Here is an 11,699-nt window from a genome sequence, read left to right on the forward strand (position 1 = left end):
CCTCGCGATTCATTAAGCTAACCCACCTCAAACACTTCTCCAAATTGTTCTTCAATTTTGGCAGAGGATAATATTTAATCTCCTGATCAGAAGATTGTTGAGCTGTGCTGTAATTCCTACACGTTTTATACACGCAATATGTTCCCATTTGTAAGCTAATTAAAATTGAAACACAATTGAAATTAATTCTTTTTGTAAAACCGTTTGCACTTCTTTTTTCAAACTGAGAATTCCGATTGCCGAATCTAGATGGCGCGAGCTAGCGAGGTCGGCCATTTGACAAATTGTTACTCGAATGCGATCCCCAAACTTCAACCAACGCCACTCTCCCATTCGTGGGAGTCTCAAATCACGAGTCTGGGTAGAGTTTTCCCATACGGTTCATCTCATCCCCTTCTTCCTCCATGATAGAATAAAACTGATATGCTGGAGACGCTGAGTGTGCCAGGTAGGACGATACTTATTCTATTTATTCTAAATGCGAGAATGATCATTCTTTTTGCCTGCTAGCTACGAAATTAATATTTAAACCATGATTATGATTAAACTAAAACCAAAATGAAATTAATAAGTAAACCATGATTATGATTCATCTAAAACCAACTTTCGAAATTATGAAATACGTGTAATACCAATAAAGTTAAGTAAAATGCATTGTCATAAAGGTAAATAAAATATTTATATTCGATTTCGTCGTTTAATGCAATCTAGGCCATTTGATTGTGTTTATATCGCGGAAATTAAAACTAATTTTAGAGTTTATTCTAAGGCAAGGGAATCTAGACAATTATAATTTATTTGAACCTAATATCTTGATTAATTTATTTATTCTATAGTGTAAAAAATGTTAATGTCCACAGAACGGTTTTAGAAATATAGCGAAATTATTCTATATATTCTTACGCGTTTTCGGTATGCTTTTTGTCGTCTCCACGTTTTCCGCGATTGAAACTTATTCTATCACGTTTTCCTCACTTCCGTTTCGAATACCGGCAAATGTTTTTACGCCATCACGAAGAGCGTGAAGAGGGGTATATTTCGTGGTAGTTTCATTAAATTGCACGGACTAGTTTTATAAATATAGCGAAATTGTTCTATTTATTCTAAATCCTTTTGGGTGGGAAATATGGCGTCTCAGCAATTTATCTTGTTTCAAATTTATTCTGTCACTAATTCCGTTTCGAATACCGGAATTATTTTTACGTCGTCACGAAGATCGTGAAAAGGGGTACAAACCGTGCTGGTTTCGTTAATTTCCACGCCACCGTTTTAGAAATATTGCGCATTTATTCTATTTATTACAAAGCATTTTTCGAATGGCGTTTTATCGTATTCCCGTTTTTTTTCATTCACTAGATGGCGCTATGGTCTCCAAGTGATTCTATATCTGTGGGGGTTTATTCAAATTATTCTTAAATATCTGTTCCAGCCTTATAGCGGGGGACGTAGACTTCATATTGTTGGAGACAGTTTCTAGGTTTATTCGAGGCTTGTTGGGATTTTTTAACAATAGGTACTTTTGTTTTTTTGTTTTTATTGGTTTGTTATTTGTCAAGGATTACAGTAATGCAAAAAGTTTTAACCGCAAGTTATTATTTAAAAAGATATGATCAATGTAAAATTGCTACTTGCTAACAATTTTTACATCGGAAAATACGACATATTTCGAGATTTCTGTACGTTGGATAAAGTAGGACTGATGACGAAAAATAAAAAGGCTCAATTGCAAAACAGTACTAACTTTTAAGGGTTAGGAATTTTTCCCGTATTTCAACGCATTTTAGCCTTTTTTTAACCATACTATGTCATATTATATGTCTTCTGTGTGATGTTGACTTATACAACGTCGAATTTATTCTAAGTATTGGCGCCTGACGGCGCCGCGCACTCACTTCGCTCGAGCGCTGGGGGCGCGCGGCGCCTCCCCAACCCCATACTAAAAAAGCTATGGGCCATCTATAACGCAACCTAGAGGACAGTACCAAGCCTGACACATCAAGTATCGTCAACCCGATATTAATCCAACTAACCTAATAATATTAATAACCTAACCTATTATCCGCGCCAAAACCCCTAAAATGCATTGAAATACGGCGAAAATACCGAAAATAAAAAAGTAAGTTAGTATGTTTTCCATTTCCACATTTTATTTTTCGTCATCAGCCCCACGTTATCCACAACGCATTAAAATCTAGGAATTTAAAGAATCGTCCTAGGGAAAATTCACTGCAAAAGGCCAATGTTTAAAAATTCATATCTTTGTTAATATTCATTTCCGCCAAAAAAAATTAAATTAAAATAATCCCCATCTTGCCCTCTATCCAAAAAAATATATAAAAAAGTCAGGTGGGGGGGCAGCTATTCTATACGTAACCCAAAATTGCTTTCAAGTAACAATTTTAAATTTATCATATATTTCTAAATAATAAATTGCGGTTAAAACTTTTCGCATTACTGTAATCCTTGACCATTAATAAACAAAACCAAAAAAAGCCGTATTAAAGTAGAAAACACATTTTCGGTTTGCACACGTTTTAAAAATTTAGTAATATCTTGTCGTTAAATCTAATTCGTCCTCAGTCCTACCTCATCCAACACTGACAAAAATCTTGAAATGTGTCATATTTTCCGAGGTAAAAATTGATGGCAAGTAACAATTTTAAATTTATCATATCTTTCTAAATAATAAATTGCGGTTAAAACTTTTTGCATTATTGTAATCCTTGACAAATAATACATCTAAAAAAATAAACAACACCCAAAAAAAAAACAAAAGTACCTATTGTTAAAAATAGCCGAAATATTTATAACCTTTAGGTAAAAAATAGGCACGAAAACAGTAAATAGTAAATTGCAAGTCGAATTGGGGTACGCGACGGAAAAGAGCAATTGTAGGGTTAAACTGTACTAAAATACGCAGGTTAAAAATTAACATGAAGAATTTTCAGGACGGTTCACTCGACCCGTTTCGAATTATTTCTAAACACCTAAATGTAGTGAAATTACAAATAAGTGTTTCATATTTAGGCAGATATGTCCACCAGTAAACCGAGTGGCGCCCAGTTTCGGAAACGATGATTGGAAAATAAGAAAGTGGACGATAAATCAAAAAGATTTATGGAAGAATTTTTTAAACCGACAGCGACAAAAGCTCAAAGTTCATGTGAAGATAGTCTAGATACAGAACCTAGCAACTCATTTGATATTACAAAACCTCACACTGAAGATACATCTGAAATATTTTGCGTGAAATCCAACATTGATAATAAAATGCCTAAAAATTTGTCAAATGATGAAGCTATCGAAAATTTAATTATTCCGAATATTCTCAAATTGAATGACATTGGCTATTTAAAATTTCATAAAATATCAAATTTACCAGATATTTCACAGCAACTACGTCAGGAACTCACTGAACTTGGACCAGGTAGATTTCAAAAAAAATTTGCAAATGCAATATCAGGTGAACGTTCAATACCCTCCTCGTGGTTTTCACGAAGACTAGCTAATGAACAAGGGAATGAAGTTTGCCGAACTTGGCTTTTATATTCGCCTTCTAAAAATTCCGCTGTTTTTGTTGTTTATTGTATTCATCATCATTTAATACAAACTCTCGATCTAATTTTATCAACGCCCCAGGATTCAACAAATGGAAAAAAAAAGAAAAGCTTACTAGTCATGAAAACAGTTCATCCCACCGCAAATCGTTTACAGAATGGAAGGAAGCTGAAAGAAGAAATAATTGCTTAAAAGGCCTTGACAATGTGTTAGAAAGTGCAATTCAATCAGAAAAACAAAGATGGAGGAATATATTGGAGCGAGTACTTTCCTGTATTAGGTTTCTGGTAACTCAAAATTTGCCGCTACGCGGGCATGTAGAGAAGTTAAGTGTTCACGATGGAACAAATATTGGAAATTTACTCTCTTTGCTCAAGCTTGTTTCCCAGTATGACCCTCTCTTGGCAACACACCTAAAAACATCTGAAGAAAATAAACGATCTGTATCATATCTCTCGCCACAGATTCAAAATGAATTCGTTCAGCTTCTTGCTGCTAGAATCAAAAGGGAATTGATTAGCAACATCAAAAGAAATAAATATTTTGGACTTTTATTTGACTCGACGCCTGATATTGCACACCGAGAACAAATGTCGTATGTCATCAGGTACGTAGATATAGATTACATAAACAAGAAAGTGACAATCAAGGAATCGTTTTTGGGATATATTGAACTGCACGCCAAGGACGCTGCTACCATTGAAAATGTTATTGTTGAAAAACTCAAAAATGACAATATTCCACTTATAGACTGTAGATCCCAATGTTATGACAATGCGGCAGTAATGTCTGGTCATTTATCTGGTGTTCAACAAAGAATTTGTGATAGAAATCCTCGTGCAATATATCTAAATTGTGACCATCACTCATTAAATTTAGCAGGAGTTCATTCAGCCAAACAAGACGCATTAGTCATAACGGGTTTTGGAACAATTGATAGTATCTATGCTTTTTTCTCGCGTTCAACAATTCGATGGGAAATGCTAAAAAATGCAGTGAAGAGAACAGTTAAGCGTGAGTCTGAAACACGATGGAGTGCCAGGGCTGAAGCTGTTAGTGCCATTGTTGAATGTTTAGATGATTTGGTTGATCTGTTAGAGAAAATGTCAGAAGACGTGAATGTGTCCAGCGACCGTAGAAACGATGCCGAAAGTCTTTTGCGGAATATTTTGAACTTCAATTTTATAGTTTTAATACACTTTTGGCACTTAATTTTGGGTAGAATTGATCGTGTTCAAAAAAGGTTACAAGATCCTACGATGAACTTCAAAGACGCGTCTTGTGACCTAGAATCACTGTCGACAACTCTAAATTTTCTTCGAGATGAGATATGTAATGATTCACTGGCACAAGGCAAGAGAAAATGTCAAAACTGGGGCGTCGAGATTAAACGTAGAGTAAGAAGAAGAAGAAAAATGCCAGGAGAACTCTCACGAGATGAAGGACTTTCTGCGGAAGATGAAGTTAGTCGAATTATGAAAAGCGTTATAGATCGCATTCAACAGGAAATGAAGATAAGATTTTCAAGATTGAGAGAACTAAATAATAATTTTGGTTTTTTACTCGATGTGAAAAATTTATTGGCTAACGCTAAAGAGTGTTCTAATAATGTGCTTAAAGATAAATGTAAAAATTTAGGAAGTTTTTACGACACAGATTTGAATGACACAGAACTATACAATGAAATATGCGACTGTAAAATGTTTTTAACTTCTCGTGAAGACGTTTCTCCAAAAACACCTATGGATCTACTTACATTTATCATCTCTTACGGCGATGACGTCTTTCCCAATTTTAGAACGGCCCTTCAAATTTTATTAACTATTGCTGTTTCAATTGCTAGCTGCGAACGTAGTTTTAGCAAATTAAAGTTAATATTGTCATATTTAAGAAGCACCATGGGCCAAGATCGACTCAACGATCTCGCACTTATGAGCATAGAAAAAAAAACTTTCCAAAAAATTAATTTTGATGAAATTATTGATGAGTTTGCGGCCTTAAAAGCAAGAAAAATAAACTTGTAGTTACATTATGTGATGATTGTACTGTGATATTTACCAGGTCGAAATAAAATAATTTAAATCGTTTTTTTACCGTACTTTTTCTGATTCCTATTTAAAACATGGTTTAAAACCAATATTTTAGAACAATATTATTCTGTTAAACCTTCAAGAGAGTACGTACTAAACCGAAAGATCGTCTGCTAACTCCTGCTACAATTTGTTTTCAAAGTAACTAGCGCCAATCACATACCTTTGTTAAACCTTGTGGCAGAAATGGGAAATTCGTTGATCCAACATAAGTATGGATGTACATATACATACTCACTTTAAAACTATATATTAAGGGGGGCGCAAAAGCGGCTAAATACCCCGGGCGCCATTTTCTCTCGCTACGCCTCTGGGGGAGACACCCTCCGAAAAAGGAACATTCCCCCCTGAAATATTGTTTTATGTTCATAATTTTTTCGCTTTAATTATTTTTACTCAATTGTGTGCTACTGCCGAAAACTAGAAGGATTAATGCTATAATATTTTTTAATTAAATCAAGGAATACGACTGGGCATGCCTCAGGCTAGAATCAAACCAGCGACCTGTGGGTTGCGGTCCCAACGCCTTTTCCTTTTGGCCCACAATATATTTGTTCCCTTGTCTCACGTAAAATATATCCCGATTTTTTATTTTAGCCATAGCATTTTATAAATCACCTATTAGTAACAGTTCCTTTCAATTGGAATACTCTTTGAAACGGCAACTCATAGGTCGCTGGTTCGTCGCCATTTATAAAAGAAATGTTCTAGCGATATAAGGTTTTTAATAATTACAGATAACATATTAAAGGCAATATACAGTCGATACTAAATGTAAACATAATTATACAGATTGTTATTATTAGTTTATATTTTAGACAAATGCTAGCTTTTTAAATAGGTATACGGTGCCGAAATTTTACTTATTAACCGGTTGTATAAAAGCATGTTTCATGTTCCACGATATTTTGAGTAACCGTTGGAATACACTAGATGACTGTGCGAATCTGTCAATAATTGCTTCTACATCCAATTCATCTAACAATTCCTTTTCAATGGATAGCAAAATGCATGATTCCAGGCTCTCCTCGGACAGTGAATTTCTTAGCCTTGTCTTTATTATTTTTAGCTTTGAAAATGTCCTCTCACATTGGACTTGAGTAACTGATAGTGTGCAGAAGACTTTATAAAGTTCATAAAGGTTATCATAATTCCTTGTCGTGTAGTCTGTTGGATGCCAGAATTTTTAGTACACAGGACGGACAAGTGCTACAAACCTTGCACTTGTTGCAACTGGAATCCATATTCTCATCGTTATTAAGCAATAATTTTAATACGTCGAAGTTCGAAGCAAAAAAAAGCAATTCCAACATAACTTCATCTTTAATGATTCGTGGAGAAAGCTTAACACCATCCAAGGCGTCATCTTCTAGGCCGTTCTCTGTACATAATATTTTTAAAATTTGCTGTGTCCAAGCAAGATAAATCTTTATACAACTTTTTGTGTTGTAAAAAACGTGAATCTAGTGACTGGACAATGCGGTCCATTATTAGGTTAAACACATTTACTCTAAAATCAGCGGGACCGTGCCAAATATAAGACGTAACTAAGTACTGTTCAACTACGTAGTTTCTTTCGTCGGGTACTTGGGCTTAGCCAAACTTTTAAAAATGGTTAAAATTGTTTTGAAAATGAATCCACGCTGAACCGCCAGCGCCCCGGCACCCCGACGATGTCATTGGAACTTTTTTTTTTAATAAAATATTAAGTTTTAGTTTTATTCAGTAAAAATATAATTTAATATTGAAAGTTTTAAAACTTCTATTATATTTTGAAGCTACTATAATGTTGACATATTGTTGAAGGTTTAAGGTGTCCCACTGACCAAATTTATCATGGGTGGGGTCTTCCTGCCATCGGTTAGGCCCAGTCTATTTCCAGTCCGCCACTGCTACACGGTACCTTATCTCGACTTACTCGAATTCGTTTTTAGTGTTTTTCGGAATAGTATTTCATATTTCATTTATATTATAAATATTAAAAAAAGAATCAATTTAGTTTCAAAGTCATTGATTGTTTTCATTTTGAAAAAACATGCCGTAAAACTGTTATTAAATTTAAATAAGCTTAATGTTTTTTTAAATAATTTATTCTTTGAACTAGCGTATTGACGTGGTATCTTTCGGGGGCCCCTGACCCTCGGGGGCCCCTAGGCACGTGCCTAGTGTGCCTAATTCTTAATCCGGCACTGGGCATAATGTTCCAAAAGGAAATAATTCCAAATCTAGCAGCAAAGGATGTTTAAGGTACACTGAAAATGGAAATACTTACAGTGAACGAGAACAAAATCAAACAATTCAAGATATGGAAGAAGCATTAACTGAAGGAAAGTCAGTATCTGGTATTAAAGGACCAAGTGTGCTAATTAATTTGCCAGAGTTTGATATTATTAAAGGGTTTGTTCCAGATGATATGCACGTAGTGTTATTAGGAGTGGTGAAAAGTTTGGTTGAGAAATGTTTGAGTCGCACTAATGATAATTATTATATTGGTTCCCCCCAAAATATATCACAAATTGATATGCGTTTAAAAAGTATTAAAGTACCATCTGAAGTTACAAGGCGACCTCGCTCTATAAAAGATCGCAATCTATGGAAGGCTAATGAATGGAGAAATTGGTTACTTTTCTATTCATATCCCTGTGTTTTAGATATCTTACCCAAAAAATACTTGAAAAATTTTAGCCTTCTACAGGAGAGTATTTATGTTTTACTGAAGTCTAGAATTGCGACAAATGAACTGAATAACGCAAACTTTTTAACCAACAAGTTTGTTTATCAGTACCAGCTGTTGTATGGAGAAGAATCAATGGTAGCTAATGTACATTTCCTTTTACACCTCCCTAGTTGTGTGTTTAACTTTGGTCCGCTATGGGCTCATTCCTCATTTGTATTTGAGACAGAAAATGGAAAAGTAATTTCTTTTGTAAATGGCACACAAGGTGTTTCAAAACAAATTTGTGCGAAGTATATCAGGAAATTTATCTTCCAGTCATTTTTTAAACCTTTCGAATGTCAAATTACCATAAAGGGTAAATCCATGTCAAATCACCCGATTTCAAGAAAAGTTCCCACGGCACCATTTTCAATTTCGTTTAAACTTTAACCACTTATATTAAAGACCTTTTGAGCAGGAAAGCCAAATTTTTAGCTCTGAATACGAAGTATTTTGAAGATACGATTTTTAAAAATAACCTTGCAAGTAGTCGAGTGTTTTGACAAGTACAATTCTGTCATTTTTGAGCATTGATATCTAAAGATCGGTTAATATCACGTAGATGTAATTTTTTGTAACGATTAAACTGGTGGTAAAGATAACTTAATAATCATTACGAGGTTCGAAAATAGTGTCGTTAATTTTATAAAAATCGGCGAATGTTCCATAAAAAATCGCATTACAGGTAAACAGACCAACTTCGTCGGTCTTTAAGTCATAAAAATAATTTTTTTTAAATTCATTAATTGACCTATATAGGTCAATTAATGAATTTTATATTTTAAAAATTATATATATAGGATGAAATTAAGCCGGGAAATTCAAAAAAGGAACCAGAATTACTTGCGGAACTATACTTTTGGAGTTATAGGGGTTCAAATGTAACGTTTTTCTCAAAATCATGGTAGTGAATAGTCGCGTTTTTGGCCATGTCGGATACTTAAACACAAAATAATGTTGATACCACCTGAAAGTACAGAATTCATTGTATAACATATGAAATTTTCTTCTTGTGTTTCCAAGTCGTTCAAGGTCAAACGTTAAGGTCAAAACGAACCCGATTTTTAAAAACTTAAAACTGAGCACTCCACGTCAAATCAACCAGGCCCATACCACTCAAGTCACCGAATATTATTAAATTTTCTGGGCAGGTGTAGTTATGGGTAAAACTAACCCCTGTACAGCAAAAGTGCTGAAAAAAGTTTATTTGGAAGTTATAGAATAAAATAGCTATTTCTTCGGCAGTGGCGTAGCGAGGGCTTGTGGTGCCCTGGGAAAATCTCATGAAGTGCGCCCTTTTTCCTTTAAAAATTCCAAAATGTAACTTTGTTCCTTGATCGAAAGGTCGCCAAACAGTTTCTGGCGCCCCTTAATGAGTGTCGCCCCCCCCTGCCCCCCCCTGAACTTCGTTTCTTAAAAAGATAAAAACGTGATCAATGACTTATTTTAAAGGTAATTAAACCCTTAACACATTATATTATTATTTTAAATTTTTTTTAAAACCTTTGAAATATTTTCAATTTGAAACTTAGATCTACCAAATAGCTATTTAGAAGAAAAAAATTGGCCTCTCTCGACTTACTTCGTTATAATACATTCTCTGTTAAAACATTTTCATGGAGGGAGTAACTTATAAGAAAGTTACAACCACATTACGGTACGCAGGAAGAGTACATTTTCGAGGTTTATATGCCAATTTTACGAAATATTTCGTTATAACTCGGAAACGATTCATCCTAACTTCCTAAGGACTTGCGGCTGGTCCCATTCGATTCGGCACTAAACAATACGTTGACCCTGGCCAAAATCTTGATATAACCTTTCAATTGTTATTGAAATTTCCGAAAAAAAACCACACATTTTGGATGTACTTTTTGTCCAAAACTATTAGTCCTAAAACAAACTACTGAAACGATACCAAACTCGACCCAATTCCTAAATTTGTTTTTTTTTTTAGAAAAAAAAACAAGTAATTCAGTGCAAATTCGGTATTAACTCAGAAACGGTTGGTAGCACTCGACTCAGCGTGAAAACTACCATCCAGTACGACACCAAACACGGTCTAATTCGTTGGTCGCAAATTTTGGGAGAAACTGCCCCACTTGCCACCTTTATCCCCTCCCAAATTATGTTGTCTATACCGCATCACTGCGGACTTATCAGATCCTTAAATAGGCGCTTATATATAAACCCCTCTCTGAATGTCTTGCCCCCCTGTTGAAAAATGCCGCCAGATCTATGAATAGAAAATTCTCAGCTTCGGCAGTATGAAGGGAAACCATATACAGACCAGTTATAGGTCCAATCGCAGCAGCACAAACTCTATAATCGGATTTAATGACCTTTTATCTAAAGGACTATTAGACACCCAAATTGAATTTTAGGCCATATTGCAAGTTGTACCAATTTTGTTGTTAAGCAACCCTCTTTTACCATTTTATTATATGTAAGTGTGCCAAAAAGAACGTCTTCTCAATGAGACCTTGTTCACAAGATATGGCGTAATTGACGTCACTTTCCAATCGATGACGGCTTTTTTGTCATCAAAACCAGGTCTGGCGGGGAGGGAAGGAAGTTAAACCGGTTTTGCGCGTAGTTCGTTCGTGATTTCTTTCGTGGCTGTGAAACAAGGTCTCATTGAAATTTTTAATACAGATATGTTATATAGAGGCATAGTTATGAGTAATTATGTTACATATGTCCGTACTAACCATGCAGTAACATTTTGCTAGTAATTCCAAAAGTAATAAAATAATAACATTTCAATTTTTATATCTCATGAAATAAAAAAAAATAAAACCAGAAGGAAAAATAAATTAAAGTATGAAAACTTCTAAAATCTTAAATTGCTTGGAGGGGGGGCTACGGTAATTTGGTTGTAACTTCCTTAAAGGGAATAGAACCTCCAACGCGTTCTTTATGGAAGACCCCATCAATATCCTACTCCCTTCACAATCAACGATTATCAGCGCCGCAGGTGTGAAAAGCCATGGGAGGCAGCGGACAATATTCGAACCCTCGGAGGGCGACAGAAATACCAGAGGTTATATTCCCTTTAAACGTTAATTCCCCAAGAAAATGTTTTAACAGAGAATGTGTTATGTCGAAATAAGTCGATAGAGGCCAAAAATTAATTTTCCTAAATTTAGCTATTTTGGGGATCTGCGAATAACTTACTTCCAAGTTAAAATTTCCAGATATTTAAACCTTTTATTTTTTAAACATTATAATATGGTGTGTTAAGGATTTCATTACCTTTAAAATAAGTCATCGATCACATTTTTATCTCTCTTAGAACTGAAGCTATAACTATTAATTCTTTGGGTGCAACGGAT

The 11,699-nt window shown here is 34.7% G+C and overlaps 1 protein-coding gene across 1 annotated transcript; it reads left to right on the forward strand.

Moving 5' to 3' along the window:
* The first annotated feature begins 423 nt into the window (after positions 1 to 423).
* On the forward strand, positions 424 to 5,582 carry LOC149931648 (zinc finger MYM-type protein 1-like). Its single transcript, XM_090156558.1, has 3 exons — positions 424 to 448; positions 3,143 to 3,427; positions 3,640 to 5,582. Exons 1-3 carry the CDS (start codon positions 424 to 426, stop codon positions 5,580 to 5,582), a joined length of 2,253 nt encoding a protein of 750 aa, XP_090012684.1.
* The last annotated feature ends 6,117 nt before the right edge of the window (positions 5,583 to 11,699 follow it).

Source organism: Leiobunum rupestre, chromosome 8 (assembly GCF_980474605.1).
Source record: "Leiobunum rupestre chromosome 8, qqLeiRupe1.1.hap1, whole genome shotgun sequence".
NCBI lineage: Eukaryota > Metazoa > Arthropoda > Arachnida > Opiliones > Sclerosomatidae > Leiobunum > Leiobunum rupestre.